This window comes from Pipistrellus kuhlii, unplaced genomic scaffold (genome assembly GCF_014108245.1).
Source record: "Pipistrellus kuhlii isolate mPipKuh1 unplaced genomic scaffold, mPipKuh1.p scaffold_m20_p_1, whole genome shotgun sequence".
NCBI lineage: Eukaryota > Metazoa > Chordata > Mammalia > Chiroptera > Vespertilionidae > Pipistrellus > Pipistrellus kuhlii.
The window spans coordinates 158,353,824-158,375,132 of NW_023425404.1; the positions used below are offsets into that span (position 1 = coordinate 158,353,824).

The 21,309-nt window shown below is 39.0% G+C and overlaps 1 protein-coding gene across 5 annotated transcripts in view; it reads right to left on the reverse strand.

Moving 5' to 3' along the window:
• Positions 1–21,309, reverse strand: part of SLC4A4 (solute carrier family 4 member 4) — a 334,299-nt gene that overhangs the window by 143,737 nt on the left and 169,253 nt on the right. For 3 of the 5 annotated variants that reach the window (XM_036414322.2, XM_036414312.2, XM_036414307.2), the window contains one exon: positions 13,287–13,382. The exons of the other annotated variants lie outside the window; for them this stretch is intronic. In XM_036414322.2, coding sequence (XP_036270215.1) covers positions 13,287–13,382 — 96 coding nt within the window. The remainder of the gene's footprint in view (positions 1–13,286; positions 13,383–21,309) is intronic. 5 annotated transcript variants of the gene reach the window in all.

The following is a 21,309-nucleotide window of genomic DNA, read 5'->3' on the forward strand; positions in this document are numbered from 1 at the left end:
AAACAGGATTGTTGAAAGGATTAAGCACAGAAACATGTGTACAAGAGTTCTGCACAGTTGCTCAATCAATGTTCATGCTTTTCTCCTTCCCTTGGACCTGACACCACATGCATAAGTCCCCTTAGAACTCAAGATCCTCAGGAAACTGTGAACTCCAGGCGCCATGGTAGGATCCCACCATGTGCAATTTTCCAGGTTTAGGAGACCAGTTCAGAGAACTGAGAGGCTGCAGCCGGGAGGGGGTTGAAATAATCTGAGCCAAATCAAGAAATGGGGACTGAGGCCTAAAGTAACTGTAATTCATCACACAAAGGGCATGCAGGGACTTCAGACAAACCAGAGGGTTTTTATCACACAGAGGGACTTCAGACAAACCAGAGGTAGAGAGATGTCCTGCCGAGCACAGAGGTCATTAGTAAATATTTACCTAAGAAACCTATGCTTTTGATGTGTTATATCGTGGCAGAAAGTTCTTAAGGTGATCACTACTGTGTTCTGAGGAGACTGTGGTCTCAGTTCATTCTAGCACCCCCCCACCTCTGATTTGAGAGCAATATATGCCTTTCTATATTTACTACTACAGTGGAATAGAGGGTGAAATGAGTAAAACAAGAGGAAATGGTAAAATATATAAAACCTCAATCAATAACCCTCCAAAAAGATGTAGACTCCAAGAATGCTTCACCAGATCTAGTTATGCTGTTTAACAATAGCATAAATCAGTGGGCAAAGATCCTTTCTAGAAAAATCTACTTTTGGCTAAACCAAAATGAAGAAGGGGAAAAGCAAAAAATTAGGGGGGAAAAAAAACTCCTATTAGTAATAATCTGAATCAGTATCAAAACTTTTGCTTTCAAAATTCATCTAGTACAGTACAGTGGGATTTTCTCACAGTTACACATTATCTCTAGAGGAATATAATACAGATGGTATAAGTTTAAATGCCCCAAGAAGTAGATAAACTGAAAGGCTGTGTATGTTATTATAGATGTGGCTCATAGAATCACAGAATTAAAAAGTACCTGGAGATCATAACCAAGTTCTTTCCCAATCAGTTCTATCATATCAGACAGAGCCAGTATCTTAATATCTGCTTATATAATATCTGACAGGAACCTTGCCACATAATGAGACAATCAATTTCATTGTAATAAAGCTTATGATTACCTGTGGCAAATTTCTCAAATAGATAGCAGCATGTGGATGGACCAAGAGACTGAATGTGCCATTTCAAAGAACGCACATGCATAGCAAGAGCTCACTTTCATTTAAATACACATAACTTCTTATAAATAACGTACATCCTCATATATTCCCAGGATTGACTATGGATTTCATAAACAGAGGCCCTTGCTTTACCTTTACAATTCTCTGACACAGGGGAGGTGGTCCCTGCAGCCTTCATTCCCTTCCCCCAGCCCCCCAAAAAACAAACAAACAAACAAACAAAAATACCACTGTTAAGCAAAGGTACCTTGATGCAAAAAGTCTACATCCTTGTACAAAAAGATAAAGAACTTATATCCTTGCCAAGTGGGGTTCACCAGCCTGAACCTGTATCAGGTCACTGATCCTTTTGGAAAATCATGACAACAAAAATTACTTTGAAATCCCTATCTAAAACATCAGGAGTCTTGAGTCAATATCCTCTCCCCAAAAATATTCACCCATAGAGCCTGGTTCTGTTCTCTGAAGCAGCAAAGTCTACTTTTCTCCACATGTTTGTATTAAGCTAGCCCTCATCCTGAGCCAACTGAGTTTCCCTTTCTCCAATTCCTCTAAACAACATTCCCAGCCGAGTAGGATCTCTTGATATCTAATCACTTTCTAGATCAGCAGTTGCCAACCAGTGGTTGGTAGAGCACTGGTGGTCCATGAGGTCTGAAAGGTTGGCGACTGCTGTCCTAGCTTAGATGGTCTCTCTGTTCTCATTCTCCCCCTTCAGTTGTGACTCTCTCTCTACACACACTCCCACTTTGCTCAGGAGAATTTGTTATCACAAACATCATTCTTTCCTTGGTAAAAACTGGTTGAACCAGTAGGTCTCTAAAGGCGGAGACTGTGTCTGCCTTGTTCATTGTATTTTCCCAGCACCTAACTGAGCACTGGCCAGAGAGTGGTAGTTAAAAATATTTACATTAGTGAATGAATGAATGAATGAATGGACAGTTTACATGAATTAATATAACACCCCAAAACTCTATCACTACAACTGGGTATAGTGAATTTATCATCGCTTAGGAGAAGGAATACTATCAATTCAAGGGGATAATAATCATTCTTACTAAAAACAATAATCTCAAACACCAATGACGTAATTATAAATAAAAATAACCTACACAGCTCAGCCACTGGCTAGTCAAAAGGAAATGCCACTTTTTTTTTACAGGCTCTAGGCAGTTCCCTCAAAAGACAGTTAAAGATTATTCAAAGATGTCCTTTAGAAATTGGAGAAATGAGTCAACCTTGACACAGACAGCTATTCCTAAAATCCAGACCACAGTCTAAGTGTGTGCTAGGAGAATCGATTTTTAAAGTAAGACATTTATTGAGGGGAAAACTTGTCATTACAATTGGATTTATTCTATTCTTCCTCCTTAAAAAGGATGCTGATATTAGTCTCTCTGCCACATTCACCTAACAATACTGTTCTTTGACTGGTAACTATGGTTACTACTTGCAGAACCCATCATAGCGTATGGCTCTTTCTGAAGCAAAAGCTGATCATGGCCCATAATAGTTTGTGCGCTCCAGGTGTTTCCTGGAGTTGTTAAGAATGGGCCTTAGAAAACAGAACCATCCCAGAAAATTACACTTTGGAATGCTGACTTGCTGTCTCTCATTGAAAAATACCAGGAATTTCATTTTCTGACGTGAAATGATAAAAATCTGAATGGTAAGTGTCCACACCCTTTATTAGCAGACAAGAGCACTCTCTATGACTGAAAGTAGGAAGACCTGAAGACAGAGAGAATGAGAAGCAAAAGAGAAATAAAAAGGAAGCCTGTCATCTGGAGTCTACACACCTGAATGAAAACCCTGGTGCCTCACTTATTGGGTGACTTCAAGGACTCCTCTGCCACATGGGCAAGGTTACAGTAAAATAACCACCTGAGTCTCATGGCTTAGAACAACAGTGACTTATTTCTCACTCGTGATAATGTCCACAGTGGACTTGCTGGGTGTTTAGACCTGCATCTTTGTCTTTAAACCAGGAATTAAATGCATGTAACTGCTCTCTAGAACAATGCTGCCAGGAAGGAAAGAATAGTTTTCCTGGAAGTAACATCTTGCATTCTGCTCATGTTTCATTGGCCAAAACAAGTCATGTGGTCGCACCTAACTTCAAATGGTTGAGGAAGAAGAATCCTCATATTTACCCAGAAGAGAGTTGTAACATTGGTGAATAGCCTTAATGAATACTGCAAGTACTTAACCTTGTTGAGCCTCAGCATCTTCATCTATATTAAGGAGTCAGTGATGCTTAAACTTCATAGAATGCTTTGTGGGGATTAAATGAGACAGGGCCGGGTTGAATAGATGACAGCTGGTAGTTGCCTTGGTAGTGATATCTCAACCATGGACAGAATGGTCTGGTCAACCAGAAATGGGGCCCTTGGCCCAGGAATTCTCAAATTCTGCTACCGAAGAAATATCAGCAACCAAAGAAAAGCAGCTGAGGCTGGTAAATTTGGGTGATGTGAAGATTCTGATCTAACAAAAATTTTTTTAAAAAATCATTTCTGATCTCTTTTCAGTCTTTTATCTCATTTCCAATTTAAGTATTCATTTAAACAACAATTGTTCATGAAGTGTCTGTGGCTCCTGAAAGGCCCTGAGTGATAAACAAATAACAGTTCTCCAAAAGAATCCCAATCCATGCATGACAAATCACAATTCATGAACCAAACTACCACCACCTCTCATGAAAAAATACAGAAAAATAAAAATGAAACATTAAGCCAAATAAAATGTAGGTGAATTTGATAAGTTTGTTATTCTTTCTAAGAGTGCCCAATAGTCAAAAACAAAATTGGAACTGCCTATTATTTCAAAGGTTTGTCTCAAGCAAATGGATGCTGCACATGCTACATTCTTCTTTTATTTGTTTTAAGATTGACAAAGTTCTTAAACATGATGAGAGTATATCTTATCCATATCAACCTAGTGGAGACAAATGAGATACAAGTGTGACTAACTGCCCAGTTAGCAAATAATTTACCCAGGTCAGGCAAGATTCAGGTGGATGAATTAGTAAAGTCCAACTATTACTGAATATCTACTAAGTGTGTGGCACTGTGCTTGGCAATGGAGATTCAAAGGTAAGTGGGACATGGTTCAGGCCCTTTGAGCACTTTGTCAACAATGAAGAAAACATTCTTTTGCAATGATAAAATGAGGCAAGGAGTTTGAGAGCAGAAATGAGGGAGAGGCACTTTGGCGGAATGGAGAGAAAGGAAAGAGATGAAAAAGAATTGACTAGAAGAAGTAAGAACTTCAGAGATAGGTTAAATTTAGTCAGATCAAGATATAGAGAGGTTGAAAGGCATGGAATATAAATACATGAGAATCCAAATTATCACCAGACCTTGTAGTTTTAGAGAGATAATTTGAGTTAAGGAGAGACCAACTCAAGGCACATGTTACAGGTTAGAAAGCCAGACTTGAGAGCTTGGGCTTGAGCATATAAAGGACAAAAAATTGTCACACAAGGTTTTTGAGCAGAGGGAGTGACTTGTTTGCATTTGTGACCTAGGTCCTTCTAGCAGTTGTCGAGGATAGGTATTAGGTCTAGTAATACTTAATGTCGTTTTCTAATACCTTTTTTTAAATCGAATTTATTTAAACAATACAACAAAATTTAATCAACAATATAGTTGCCGTTGTTTTCTACTACTTGTGCCCAACGCTCAGGAAGCATTTTAATCCCTCTGTTGTAAAATTCTTGTGATTTTGATGCAAAAAATTCGGTCAATGCATTTTTAAGGCATTCTTCATTATTAAATTTTTTTCCAAGAAGAAAGTTTTGCAAAGAATGAAACAAATGGTAATCGGAAGGGGCAATACGTATCAGGAGAATATGCAGGTTGAGGGAGAACTTCCCATTCCAACTGGCGCAGTTTTTCAGCAGTGATTCTTGCAGTGTGCGGTTGTGCGTTATCGTGGTGAAGAATTACGCCCTTCCGATTAATCAGCGCGGGTTCTTTTTCTCTTAAAGCTTGGGCTAACCTTTCCAATTGGGCACTATACACTGCACTTGTAATGGTTTGGTTAGATGGTAAAAGTTCATAATGAAGAATTCCTTTAAAATTCCACCAAACACACAACATCACTTTTTTCGCATGCAAGTCAGGTTTTGGTGTGGGCTGCGGAGCCTCATTTTTGTCCAACCATTGAGGCCGCCTTTTCAAATTAACATACAGCACCCATTCTTCATCTCTGGTAACAATTTGCTCTAAAAACGGCAAACGGTTTTGACGAGAGAGGAGCGAACTGAAAATTGTGACTCTTTGATTACGGTTGTTGTCGGTCAACTCATGAGGAACCCATTTTCCAAACTTTTGGACTTTGCCAAGTGCACGCAATTGATTGGAAATTGTTTTTTGTGAACAATTTAAAGTTGTCGCAAGCTCTTGTTGGGTAATTTGAGGATTTTGCACCAAAAGAGCTTGAAGAGCTCCTTGATCAAAATTGGACACACGGCCTCGACCACTCTTCTCATCTAACGAAAAATTTCCCTCACGAAATTTCTCAAACCAACACTGGCATTTTCTGGCGCTAACTGCATCGTAACCAAGAGCACTACAGATGTTTTTTGCAGCCTCACTTGCTTTTCTTCCTAATTGGAACTCGTAAAGCATGCAGTGCCGAATATGCTCTTCATCCGCCATCTTCTTAGCCCTAGTTTTGCAACAAAAACCAAACCAAACACAAACTTTTTCAAGCAAAACTTGTTAATTGCACTTCACACGTTCTGTAGATACCACGTGTTTGAAGGTTATGTCAATACAAGTCAACGCCAAGCAAGATTTTAAACGAATGTTTAAAACGACATTAATTATTACTAGACCCGATATAAAGGGGTAGAATGGATGCTGAGGGCACTAGGATACTGACATTGTTTTCACGAGAGATTATGAGGACTGACATAGAGCAGTTGTAAAGGAGATTCAGCAAAGGGTAGGAAGAAAACAAGAGAGGGTGGAGAATAGAGGACAAAGAGGAGTCAGATGACAAGGGCTTTTGCCCTGACAAGAGATGGATGAGGAGCTACTGAGTTGTAAGTTGCATTAAGAGGAACAGACTTGGGACCTGAAATATCAGAACAACGTAAACACCATGTACATTTGTTTACCACAAAAAGAAAAGGCAAATTTCTGAAGATTCTGCCAGCAATTTTCACCAAAGTAAAATTCTACTATTAGCTGCCAAAAAGAAATTTCATTATTAACTTTGAAATTGGTATCTGCAGCTAGAATATTACATTTGCTTTTCCTCCAGCCTCTTCACTCACATGTGTACAGACATATTAATTCAAGTAGTTAGATTTTAAGCTGTCTCCAAGAATTAAATCCAGATGTTGTTTGGTCTAATAAGAATGGTTTACTGTATATCTACATGAAAGGACCTTCATCAGTTTCAAATTAATCTAGTCCATCTCTGCAGTCACCCATAAAACCACAATCCCATGGTAGCCCTTGAACTGATAACCCCAGCCTTCCCTCACTATGAAAAAAGCCCTCATCCCCCATCTACAAGAGTATGCAGAAAGAGAATATTTTCTGTACACTGACCTTACCTAGCTTCACATTATTCTAGGCATTGCCAAGAAGAACACATGCCAAAGTCAAGGCTACAATTTCTATTGTGACTGAGAGGTCATCATTAGTACTGTATCTCCACCTCTGAGCAAATGGGAGAATGACAGTTCTTTAGGTGGAGACATATGACTCACTGTGGCGAATGAAATGTGAGTGAAAGTAACATATGCCATGGCTGGGCAGAAGTTGAAGAGGCAGCAACAATGACTATGGAAGCATGTATTGAGAGATAACTTCTGTGAGCCTGGATTCTGACTAATGATGGTGAGCAGAGCTTGCTCAAGTTCCACATAAACATGTAGTAATATGAATAAGAAACTTCTGTGATGGTAATGAGCTGAGATGTTTGGGGTTAGTTGTCACTGTAGCATAATTCAGCCCATCCTGTCATGAAAGGAAAAAGGTCAGGAAGACCAGCTGTTCTTCCTACTCCCCCCCACCCCACCCCCAAGCTTCCCTCACTGTACATGTCTCATCAATGTTCTCTGGGAGGCTAAGGAAGAATCAAAGTTACAAAACACATAGTAGACATCATTTCTTAATGGCTCTTACTTCTACTTCCCTTTCAATACTTTCATTTATTACCACTGTGTTTTAATTTTATATTTGATCCTGTTGTTCATTCTTTCAACATTCTGCTAGACACATAGAGCAGCTGTCAAACCTTTTAGTCCCAGGACACCTTTACATACTTAAAAATTAAGAGTGTTTATCTTTCAATATGTATCATTAGAAACTAAAACTAAAAATTTAAAAATATTTATCAATTAAATTTCAATAATATTAATAAACCCATTACATGGTAACATAAGTAATGTATTTTATGAAAAATAACTTGTTTCACAAAACAAAAAAATGAGCTAAAAAGAATGGCACTGTTTCATATTTTTATAAATATCTTTAATGTATGGATTAATGACACACAACTGGATTCTCATGTCTTCTTCTGTGCTCAATCTGGTGAGATACGTATGTTGTGTTGAGTGATATTTTTAAAAAATCCTAAGACCTTTAAAACCCTCTCAAATGACCTCAGGGATACTCAGGGCTATCCAGTCCTCACTTTAAGAACCAGTATTACAGTGCAAAGGTCAGAAAAAATTTTAGTAAATATTTTAGACTTTGTGAGCCTTAAACAATGGGCAGAATTTTCACAGAAAGTCTCAGGAGAAAGGAGAGTATTCCAAGTGGAAATAATGCCTAAAGCAAAGACACTAACAGAGGGAAGCATTCAGCAAATTCAAGTAATGGTAAGTAGCTGCTGAACTGTAGTGTAAATAAAGGGAAATACAGTAGCATGAATGCCACTTACTCAATTTTAAGTCACTGTGCAATGAGCCTTGAATGCCAGGTCTGTATTTTGGATGTTGTTTGAGATGCTCTGAGTTGCCCTGGACCATTTCCACATGAGGAAGTAACTTATCAGCCAGATATTATAAGATTAACTGGAAGCAAAGTGTCAAATGCAATTGCATATGCCCAACTACAAGCAGTGACCACAAATAACAGGCTAATGAGTTAGACTAAACAAGAGGAAAGAAGGACTAGATCCAAAGCAATGGCAGGGAGAATGGAGACAGAGGTAACAATTACCAGATGCAGTGATTCAATGAGGTAGAGGGGAAGAGAGAGTATGTAATCAAAGACGGCTATACGTTTCCAAGTCTGAAAGAAGGAAGAAAGATGGTGAGAAACAGGAAGGTCAGAAAAAGGAACAGCTCTGGTGATGAAGGAAAGAATGTGAATATGAACATAGTCTACATATCACCATTCTACCAAGCACAAGGTTGACTGTTAACAAATACCAAAATCTCCTTGTTGAGCAAAGTGAAGACATGCCAGAATATGTAGAAGATGGTAAGAAAAAAAACCTAAACCTTACTTTCTTCTTTGAGGTTCAGACATAAGAGTCTCAACAGCTGATCTCAGTTTCCAATAACTGCGGAAGGACACAAGTGATTGCTAAGGGGTCCAAGGATGCCAGGGCTAGATGTTAAACCGACTTCCCAGATAAGCGCAAGAGTGAAGAGCCATCTGGATCTCCCAAGATAGGGTTTGCTCCTGTGCTCTAATAATGGAGAAGCATTTAAGTGAGTATTAGTTCATCCTGAAAAGCTTCTCTTTTGCTCTCAGTGGCCAGGGCTGGTCTCAGACCCGCCAGTGAGATATGTAAGAGGAAATCAGTTTTGGTTTTTGTCCCAACTTCTAATTCAATACCTTGGCAGCATTTGAAATGGATAAGAGCTGTAAGCTCGTATCTGCCTCAGGTGACAACTAAGATAAGAAGCACACAATGTAAAAAATGATGAGTGCTTACTCCAAAAGCAACTTTAAAGGGAGCTTTTTAAAGGTAGTTAGTTACTTGAAGTGACACTAAGCCTGAAAATGCCTTGCTAAGAATACTGAGAGATTAAATTATTGGAACCTTGTTCACAAACCTGTGTTTCAGCTGATACTTTGGCAGTGTTTTTGAAAAAATAGTTCCGTGTTAGGTAACAGAATAAACTGCTAATCAAATTCATCAGACCAGGATGAGAAGAAATACGGGAAAATCATTTTTGCAGGTAGTAAACAATATTCATTTCCGGTTAATAGTTGACTGAGGCCAAGATGGGCCGTAGTGACTACTAGAGCTGCTGGTTGCTTTTAATGAAATGCCCAAGTGTCATGAATCAATAATTGTTTACTATACAACTCCCATGTTTCAAGTACCTACACTGCACTGGCCGACACACAAAAGCATGAGATACAGCACCTGCCCTAAAGGAGAGTTTTTATGTAGTTAAAACCAAAAAAATACAAACAATGCAGCACCAAAGACAACATAATGCTAAATCTTCAACTGTGAGGCACAGACGACGACGACTCTGAAATGTGAAGACCTGGAGAGATCTTTCATGCTTACTAGAACTGTTTGATCTGGGAGAGGACACTGCATTCAGACCCTGCTGGTCTTGGACAGGCACACATGAAAAGGCCTAGTGAAAGGTCAGAGGAATCAATGAAGGCACAGAAGTCGGACCTGACACAGCATAAGCCAAAAGAAAAAGACAAGTTGATTGGACCATAGGTTCATCATGAGAAAAGATGAGAATTAGGCTGGATACGAGGACTATTTAACACCACTTTGTATATCTTCATTATTTAATATATGTATCCAAAATTTACTGAACTGGTGTGGTAGATATAAGAAGCCCTAGAGAAGATGATTAAGATTATAAATCAAAGTTGTTTATTTAGGGAGAGAATATATTGCATAAATAGACTATGAGAAGAATCCTCTCTTATGACTTACCTAAAATGTGTTTTCTTAGAAAGAATGACCCAGATATGGTGTTAGGTTGAGTTCCAAATAGTTACCATATTTCTGTATCATCAACAAACTGAATATTTTGGCCAACTTTCTTGATGCTTTATCCACAATATTTCAGTGTCTGAATGTCTGACATGAAATAAGTAAAACTTTCAGAGGAAAGACCAGCTACAATTTGTTGAGCAATTCCTATAAGCACTTTGCTAATAACTGTGATGCTAAATTTATTGAGTGCTGAGCAATTTGCTAAATATTTTACATATTTCTAACTTAATTCTTACTACAATCCTATGTTGGTAAAACTAATTCAATTTTATAGTTGAGAAACCCAAATTTATAATAGAGAAGTAACATGCCCAATGTCTAGAGGACAGCAAATGGCAGATGCAGGATTCAAACCCAATCCTGCTTGATTCCAAACTCCAATGACTAAACTTCTTACCTAAATTTATCTTTTACCCCAAAGGCATCATTGAGGGGGTAATAAATCACTATTTAGAAGAAATGGATGAGTCTTTCAGAGAAAATAATATTAGTGTCAGAGCTTCATTGTGGGGTCAGTAGATCTTTTTGGAAACCTGACCGTGTGAATATCCTATACTTTAATTTTAATGACATTGCCTATCAAAGATCGAACTACCTTATGGTGAAGATCAAGTCCCTATACACTCAGTATCTGTGTGATTTGGACAAGTTGCTAAAGCTCTTCAAGTACCATTTCTTCATCTGCAAAATGTGAATAATATCAATAATCATTGTACAGGATTGTTCAAAAAATGAAATGGTATTACACAAAGTACTTAGCTCAGGGTTTTTACCTGAAAAGTAATGAATTAATGTTTGTAATCTTTATTATGAGTCAAGTAAAATTAGACCTACTTTACAATAGAAATCAAGGTAATAGTTCAATAAAAGGCCCTTCCTCCAATTCTCTCACCACCAAATTCCTACATTTCCTTTAAGATTTAACCCCAAAATCATCTATTCCAAAGTCTCTTCTACCAATACAACTCCCAGGCCAAGTGGGTCAAATGTTCCTGTAATCTTGTGTAAGCGAGTGTGCGTGTGTGTTTTTTCAGTCATTTCATTTAGCATTTTGTACAATTTTTATGTAGTGTCCTGCCTTCCTCATTAGGGAAAACAAAAAACAAACAAACAAACAAAAAAACCTGAGGGCAAAGATTCATGTATTTATCTCCAGAGGCCCAGTGCACAAATTCATGCCAATTGGGAAGAGGAAATGGCAGGAGGTTGGCTGGCAGGCCCACCTTGTCCGGGACCTGATCAGAGCAGGGCTGACTGGGGGGAGGAACCATGGGCGCTGGCTGGCAGGCCCCACCCTTGAATAGGGTAGGGGGTGCCAGGGACTAGCAGCCTGGGGGAAGGGCCATGAGTGGTTGGCCAGCCATCCCTTCCCCTGATCAGAGTAGGGAGACAATCTGGAGCAGAGCTGGCTGGGTGGTGGTGGTCCTTCGGGGGTGGGACTGGTGGGGGGAGGGGTTGCAGGTGGTTGGTTGGCTGGCCCTGCCCCTGATGAGGGTGGTGGGGGCCTATCTGTGGCGGGGCCAGCTGGGGGAGGGGCTGCAGGAGGTTGGCTGGTCAGCTCCATCCCCTATTGGAGTAGGGGGGTGATCAGGGGCCAGCTGGGGGAGGAGCTATAGGAGGTTGGCTGGCCGGCCCTACCTCCTATGGGGATAGGGGAGACAACCAGGGATGAAGCCAAGGGGAGGAGGGAGAAGAAGAGGGGCTGCAGGCCAATTGGGGTTGGGCAGCCAATCAGGAGTGGGACTGGCTGGAGGAAAGGGCCATAGGGGGCGGGGCTGGCCTGGCCACCCAGCCTTTGATCGGGGTGGGAGAGGCCAATCAGGGGCAGAGTAGATGGGGGGAGGGGCCACAGGAAGTTGGCTGGCCAGGCCCACCCTCCCAACTGGGCGGTTCTCTGACTACAGTGGGGGTTTCTGATCCTTATGGAGTTCTGGTTGTTATGGCATCCGGTTGCTCGGTTTTTATATATATATAGATACCCAGTGCATTTATATCCTTAGTGGAAATAAAGATTACTAATAGTTTCTAAAAATGTTAAATTTACTCTATTGAAACCCATGGAATAATGTAGCACACCAAACACCATTTTAGGATGAACTAAAATGTCCCCCATGAAGTCAAAGGAGAAAGACATCTTTCTAGGAAAGTGACATTTACTCACACTAAAATAGTAAAAAGCTTAAATCAATAGGCTTAAGATAATAATAAACAGTTAAGACTGAATGATGTCACCATGGACAGGTTTCTTGACAACTAAAATTTATAGCACACATAATCAAACCTGGAAATCCTAGGGGAAAGTCCATGCAGTTTTCGGTGCACCGTTCTTTTCTGTTTGGATTTTAGGAATATAAACCATGTCTCTTTTTCAAAGTTTTTTATTTTAAAAATAATGATTCTATCGTATTATTGTTTTACTGCCTGTAACACCTACTGCCTTTCTAGCATGTAACAAGAATCTGGGTGTGCTTTTTTTTATTTTTAGACCATTAACTTAATAGTAAGTTCTTCCTCTTACCTATCACTTGAATGCTTTCAAACCACCCTCAGAGATCTCATCTTCAGTATCATCCTCACAGTCCTCTGAAGGAAACTAATTAGTGCTCCATGGAGGAGGTGCTACCAGTGCCGAGCCTAACTTTTGTCTCAAACTCTTCCCACTGCCCCTGGCTGGGTAGCTCAGTTGGTTAGAGCATTGTACCAATTTTCCAAGGTTGTGGGTTTGATCTCCGATCAGGGCACATACAAGAATCAAGCAATGAATGCTTAAATAAGTAAAACAACAACCAATCTCTCCCCCCCCCCTCCTTTTTTCTTTCTTCTCTCTCTCTAAAATAAAGAATTAAAAAAACCTCTTTCTGCTACCTTACAAACTACTCAACTTGAATTCAGGATGGCAGATTACCCAGAGAAGACATTATTGCTTTACAATTTAATAGCAGCAGGAATAAACCAGTAACTGTGAGTTTAGGAATCCTCAAGCCCATCCTTTCAGGCATCCTGAGGATGCCCTCCACGCAGTAACCATCAGCCCAGTCTCACTGCCCTCCCACTGCCCACCACCACCACCGCCACCATCCTTGCCCTTGCCCCAGTCATTGACTTACTCAGCCATCCCACGCTGGGAGCACGCCGCACTCGAGGGTCATCGTCCAGGGTGCGGGTTGCTAGGCAGGGCACTGAGTTCTCAAGCGGGCTGCGGGCTTTAGTGTCAGAAGCAGAAGACAGGAGAAGGAGGAGGAGGACACATGAGCAGCCACAGCAAAGATGAGGATGGAGCATTAATTAAGAAGAAAAAAAAAATACTAAAGCAAATCACACAAGCGGGTTAACGGAGAATAATGACATATTACATTGACACACACCCCCTCCCATGACCCTGCATCCTTTGATGGAACGAATTCCAACAAGGAAGGAAAACATTACATTCAATCATTATAGTTCCCCCAGTACCAGTGGATGATCCGCCCTGCAGTGCTAATACACAAAGCATGGATTGGATCTGGAGGAGAGAGTCACATAATGAACACTAATACAAGATGTAAGATCAAGACTGTTAATAATTTTGCACCTAAGCACACAGACAGGGAAGGTCCACGCAGTTTTGTGAAGCATGGGAGCAGGGTGTTGTATTAGTAAGCAGCCTTATTTCTGTTGTGCCCAACAGACCCTTCTATGGATCCTGTGCACCAATGCAGAAAACAACAGTTCATACTTCCACCTCCGGAATATTTTCCCTGGTGAATATAGAACTGGTTTGCAATTTCTTCTGCCTAGTGTTTTTCAGCCCTTCCAAAATATGAAACTAGAAGATAGCTAAATCAATACCTTAATACAAACCAAGTTGGGAATGCAAATTAGTACTCACTTTCTGGTGCCCATTAATATTTGTTTTACTATAATTTTACAATTTGGTGCACCATGCCAAATCTTAGACCGCATCCAAGACAGAAAAATGATGCAGGCTAAATATATAGTATGGTTCCTTAGGATAGTTTTCATCAACTTCTACCTGAAGATAGTTTCATTAGGGTTTCATGTTATCTATTCTGCTATTCTTATCAAACGCCTCCTTCCAAGGGCAGTAAGAAATAGGCAGCATCATTGACCATAATTCCCAACAAAGAAGTTGGGAATATCTAACCATCACATTTCATACAATTCAACATAAGAGAGTTTCCCCGCATAATAAGACAGACAGGCACTTAATGATCAAGGCAATAAACAAAGCATAGCCAACTAAAATAAAAGACTAGATCATCTATTCACACAAGCATATATACGACAGGGCAGACAAGTAGTCTTCTTAAGGCTATTGGTGACTTGGGAGGTCAAGTTTTAAATGGAATCATTTACGTAAGTTAATGTAATTTTATGGCCAAATTTGGGCATTCAGCACATTATAAAATCTAAAAACATTTTTGTCAATTTATCTGTCTATGTTTAAACGCTGTAAATAAAGCCAGCACTTGTGAGTGGGCCATCTGTGCCAGCACCTGTTTGAAGCAAGTCTGATGTCTTCTCTTTGCAATCTGAATTTTTAATTGTTTCCCATAACTGAACTTCTTTGCAAGTTTTTATTGCACTAAGAAACACGATAAAGGGAAATGAGCCAGTTGAGATTATTCCAAAATTGCTTTTGTCAAGAAGGAAGCATTCAGAAACCTATATTATCATACTGACCAAGTTTCACCTCCTATTTCTTTGGACAACTAAGTGACCTGCTTCAAGAGCCATTATCCTGCAGGCTTAGCTAAAAGCAACGAGAGAGGCTAGACAACTGGCAGCCATTGATGTAGACCCAAGTAACAACCTACTGAAATTCCAGGTCATTGAGAACTAACAGAGGTTGGTAATGCAAAGTAAACTCAAAAGAACTCTCTCATTTGTTAGCTTATAATCAGTAAGTAGTTTTCTGATGCAATGGCTTGCTCCGAAAGTAAGTAAAAGAGGTCAGCAGCCACTCCAAAATTCAGATGTTAATAAGGAACTTTTTTCAGTAGCATCTCTCTCCTCCACTGAATGTATCAATGTGTTATTGGTTGAGAACTAAAGCTGGAAAGTCTTTCTGCATAGACTATCTCCAATGACACTGAACCTCACCATCAAGAAAACAGTGGGATGGAGCCTGTCACACACCAGGAAAGAACCTGGCTCCAAAGACAGGCATGCAAATGAAACAGCCCATTGAGACTTGGCACCTGTGTTTCAGCAAAGCTGATTGGAGCCATCTGGCTACTTACCATCATGAAAACGGGGAGGGTCATAGCATCCATTATTTATATTGGCAAATTAAAACGTTTTAATTTGTTGGAACCTGTACATACCTCTGTGCAGAAGAAGGTACAAACTCTCTAACCCTTTCATGTTGCTTCTCTTCACAATTTTATTCCAAAGATAAAATTTTGAAAGTTGTTCCCAAAGATGGAGATGAACTTTCTATGACTAGACCATGGTATTAATATGTTATCAGACACTTTTTCCAAATCATGTTTTTATTGTACACTTAAGCTACAAAATAAACAACTTAGCTTTGCTTCTATCTTACATATTCTCTTTTAAATCACCTTTGCCTGACTTCATGCATGAACAAGGTAGAAACTGGCTTATATGATTGGGAATTGATAAGGAAATATGTACAGCTGTAAAGATTTTTGAATGATGGTTCCCAATAGGAGACTGTAGAAAAAGATGTTGTGAAGAGGACTTTTATCTTGATGATTCATGTTTCCCTGGAGAATCAACTTATCCAAAACCATCAATCCCAAACCTGTTCAAGTGAGGAAGGTATCTCTAATTGAATTATTCAAGTAGACCAAGAATCTGCTCCATGAAAATTATTTTTTAACAGTCTTATTAAGAAGAAAATAAATTTTACTTATGTTAAAGTTTTAGGACTCCTTCAGGATTGCAATGTTGTATGATCAAATGGTTATTGAGCAACTACTATGCATTTCATACTGTTATTTAGCCAAGAAAATTTAACCCAAGAGAATAGCAACATTTCACCTGTAATCACACAAGACAGGTTGTCTACAAATTTCCATTTGGAAAAGCCAATAAAGACCAATAAAGACATCCAATGGCCATGTTTAATATGTATTCCTGCCAGAGCCCTTCAACATCATGGGATCACACAAAGAGACCTCAACTTAGTGATGTGTGGGAAATAAATTACACCTGAGGAAGCTCGTGACCTGCTGTAGTTGCAGAAGCATATTGTTATTATCCAACTGGGTTCCTCCGTTTTGTATGTTTGAACATGTTATCTTACATTTCTGAGCTTCGGGTTTTTCATCTGCAAGTGGAGATAATGATATATACATTAGAACCATAGTAAAGAACAATGCCTGGTATACAATAGGTGCTCAATTAATGGGAGGTGTTGTTATTGCTACTAGTACTATTATCATTGGTGGAACGATGTCTTCTCTGTTCAGCATCCAAAAGGGTGTTGGAAACCCTAAAGATTGCAACCTGATTTAAATTTAAAAGGCGGTCCTTAAGAAATCAGGTTCACAAACCTGCCAAGATCTCCTTTTTACCCTTTGTATTTATAATGAAACAGGGACTGAGTAGAGTAAGGCATACTTAATCATCTTGGAAGACTTTTTATTTCTCCTTTTTTCTTTTGAGAAGACACTGGAAAGAGTCCACAGTGCTCACATCACGTGTCTTTATTTTGTCTTTTTTCCTTTTCTCGTGTTTGCCTATCTTACCTCCACTCCTCTCCACTTCCCTTTCACAGAGACCGGGACCTGATCCCAGATCTACTCTTACTCTCCCATTTGCTCCTAGAACAAGATAAGGCTTGGGAAAACAAGACTTCATATGGGCAGTTCTAGCAAGGACCTTAAGCTTTGAAAGATTTATTCAGGGCTAACAGCAGCAAGTCAGTAAAGGGCCGGTTACTTTACTTCATCACAGACTCTGGCTATGCAAAACAGACTGGCAATTAATAACACTTTAAAATATGTTCTCTCATGATAACATCCTGTTGCACATATATTACTTATTGAGAGCTAAAAACTGTCATTGCTCAGATATACCAATCAATTTTCAACTCTAAATTAAAAATATTATGAAGCTCATGAGTGATACCTCATTATGTATTATTTGGCATCATTAAAGTTGATAATGAAAGTAACACTGTTTAAAAAGTAAAACTCCAATAAAGTTTTCATATATGGAGGAGTGGGAGAAAAAACTGAGAGACACAGAAAATAATAGAATACAAAATAAAGGTGATGAATTGAAGCTCTGTCCTCAGTTTTAAATCTGAAAGCACTAAATTTGACCCTTAAAATATTTCTGGGTAATACCTGTTCCCTACAGTATACATCATGTTGTGCTAATGAAATGCTTTCACAAAGATAGCATATTCCTGGTTGTATACATGGAATAAGACATTACTATCCTTATTTTACACATATAAAAACTGAGGCTCAAGAAGGTTATTTAAATTGCTCAAGAGGTGGTGAACACATAACGCAATATACAGATGATGAATTATAGAATTGTATGCCTGAAACCTATATAATTTTATTAACCAATATCACCCTAATAATTCAATAAAGGTTTAAAATAAATTGCTCGAAATCACACTACTACAAAGGATAAGCCCAGGATTAGTGTAGCCTTTGGAAAAAATAATACCATGTCTTCAAGAAGATTATAAAGTAGGCCTTTAATATCAAAATCTAAATCCTCACTTTTGTGATTATCTCTTAACTTGTATTCCATAAGCGTCTATAGGTGCAAACCTTGCATATCAACTCTGGTCACCTAATTTAAAAATCAGATTTGTTAGTGACATCTCTGGGTTTGTAAAGAAAACTATGGTAAACTAAATTTGTAAATATTCCAGCTCATATGGAAGAAATGGGAATGGTTTTCGTTTTGGACTCATGGCAGCTAACTGGTTAAGTCTGATTCTTCACTGTCTTAAAGAGCAGAACAGACTACCACATAAAGGGAGGGAATGACCTGTGGAGGGAAATGTATTATTGTTTATTTAAAACATTATAAAGCTGGAAGATCAGTCACCTACCTGGGAAAAGGAAAGGAAGATAAGAATGGGGTCTGATAAATGAATTAGAAATATAATGAAAACAATAACGATAACTACTGTTATTAGGAAACACTTTCATTCAGGTACTTTTTTAGAAACTTTCCATGGATTGGCTATTAAGTCTAAGTCTGGGAAGAGCTTGATCATTGGTTTCTGGCCAGGATATTCTTTTGTGCTGCACAAATAAATGCAGAATGAGCGTTCTGAACAGAGCAGATGGAGGGATGCTGCTGGCTTTTGTAGAGAGCTGATTGTATGCAGAAAGGCACCTAGGAAGAGGACTCATCTTAGGTGATGTGGGTCTGTCTCTATGGATCCATCTCAGTGCTAGAGGAGCATGATGGCCTGTTTCAGTGGAACAGAATCTTTGAGGAAAGGAAGTAAGGGAAATACCTGCCTCACCCATTGACTCAGGGACCAGGTCTGAATTCAAGGATATGGGAGGGGGGAGTGAGGAGGGAGCACCAAGTAGAACCACCCAGCCAGAGACAATCAAGATCAGCTGGAATCCAGAGCCCAGACAAAAAAGCTAAGAGTTTCTAAAGAGACTGAGAAAGCTGCCAAACCTGGCAGTGGTCCCAGCCAGATCCAGCATCGAGGCAGCTTGATCTGTTATCCAAACCAAAGCGTTTGAAGACACTAATCTCAAATCAGATCCAAAGCAACAACAGCCTAGCTATTCTGACATTTCAATGGGGCCTAGAATTACTATTAACAAAAAGAATGTATTTCTTTCCATTGTTTGTTCAATGTTGTAAACCACTACTATGTCAATTTAGGAAATTTAATAGACTTAAAAACTTGAAGATGTTGTGTCCTTATGTCAGAAACAGCAAGTGGTGGGAAGCAAGGAAGCAGTGTTAGGCCTGGCAGATAACACTGAAAGAGGAATCCAGAGAGATGTAAGTGGTGGGAGCACGTGGATCTAATTTCTCAGACTTGACAGGGGGGAAAAAATAGTGGTGGACTGAAGATAAAGTCAACCAGGAGTAGTCTATATCCCAATAAATAGTGAAGAAGATGCCATATGGCCCCAGGAGAAAGCCTGGGGAAACCAGGGTGAGGTTTAGGAGCTGATTGCCCGGGCCTGGAGCTGCCACCTTTCCTAACTTCTCACCTAAGTCCTAGATTCTCAGTGTGGTTTAGCATTTCCCTGATAGAGACATTCAACAAAATGTAAAACCACTGACAGAGACAGGTGTTTTGTAAGAGGAATTGATAACCTCATTAATTTCTTCAGTAAACACAAACTCTATAGGAATGCCTCAATTAATATATTGAGAAATTATAGCACTTGCCTAAAGTCTCTTACCTGGCAGACACATCCATCAGAATTCACAAATGTCTCAGACAAGTAGCAATTTCACAATAATTAACATCTTAGAAGCTGGCCTGATTCTTCCCTAATTTATTACAAGTAAAAACATTTATCTTTAAAACAACAACAACAACACTAAGTTGTCTTGAACTCCAAAGCATATTAGGACCATAAACATGAGAGTTGGTCTTTAGCTATAGATAGACAGTGTTTGGGCTGTTTGTGAGTGCTGTGGTAAATATTTGAAAACCAGCTCTCAAGCAAGGCAGAAAAATGTGTGTGTGTGTGTGTGTGTGTGTGTAGTAGAATTTCACTGATATAAAGGAGGTGCAGCACACATATGAATAATAATAAAATACACAATAATCTTGTGTAAATTGCCTGTCTGTGCCAGTTGATTCTCATAGAATGCTTCTGCTGATTTTCACCAAACTCCTTCCTTTATCTGTAGCCAACTTATAGTGGCAACTGGCAAACAAGCACAGTTCCAGTGTCCATGATGAACATCCATCATCTTTTATGCTAATAAGCAAGACAAAAGCAAAACAATGAAGACACGTGTCAGACTTCACTCACCTGTCAATAATGTCAGTTAACTCCTTTGTTTACCTGAATAATAACAGTTTCTGAATACCAGAAGAATATTTCCTCAATTACTTGTGCTATTCACATTTTAACAGCTATTATGGACTGAATATTTGTATCCTCCCCAAATTCACATGTAATGCTCACCTCCCAATGTCATGATATTAGGACGTGGGGCCTTTGAGTGGTAAATAGATCATGAGGGCAGAGCCAGTTTGAATGGGATTTAGTGTGCTTATAAAGAAAGACAGGACAAAGATCATCTGTCTCCGCCAGGTGAAAATGCAGTGAGAAGGCAGCCATCTACAAGCCAAGAAGAGGGCCCTCAGCAAATACCAAATCTGCAGCACTTTGATCCCAGCCTTCCAAGCCTCTACAACTTTGAGAAATAAATGCAGTTGGCTAAGCCACCCAGTCTATGGTGATTTCTTGTAGCAGCCAAGGTGACTAAGGCAACTAATGGCCATCATACACTTTTAAATTGACTGACTGCATTAGTAACATTTTCTTCATCACTTTTTTAAGTCTAGAGACAATCAATCACCAATAACTTAACCCTGATTTGTAGCCTTTGCTGATTCATCTGGGGTAAATACTACCAGTCACTACATGCAGAGTTGGGAAGAGGTGCACAATAGCATATCATTTTATAGTATTGCTACCCTCCAGGCACAGTAGATGTAAAAAAACCTCAAGAGCATACACTACAACAAAATGGAATAAAATAAGTAGGAAGTGATGAAGTTCGAGTTTTTATTACCTTCATTTTTAATATGTATTTAAGCATATGTTTCTATAATTTAATTTTTACTAACAGCTATATATAACAACCAGGTCACAAAATTCCTGATAACTAACTCTTATGAGTAGACAAGAGGTCACTCCAATGTCTTCATAAATTTCAACTACCAATTACATTGTTGCTCTTATAACTAAAGTTGACAGTGTCACTGAGTCTATTTTCTAGACTATAACAAATTTATCTAGGTTTTACATAGAGATGTTAAAATCTAGTTCTAACTACAATAAATATAAAATTCTGGTTTATTAAAATAGCAGCAAGAGTTCCATAATTCCATATTTTTATAAATGTATCCTAGGAATATTTCATAACATTAAAAATATCACATAACTAACCCTAATATACCTAGGTAAC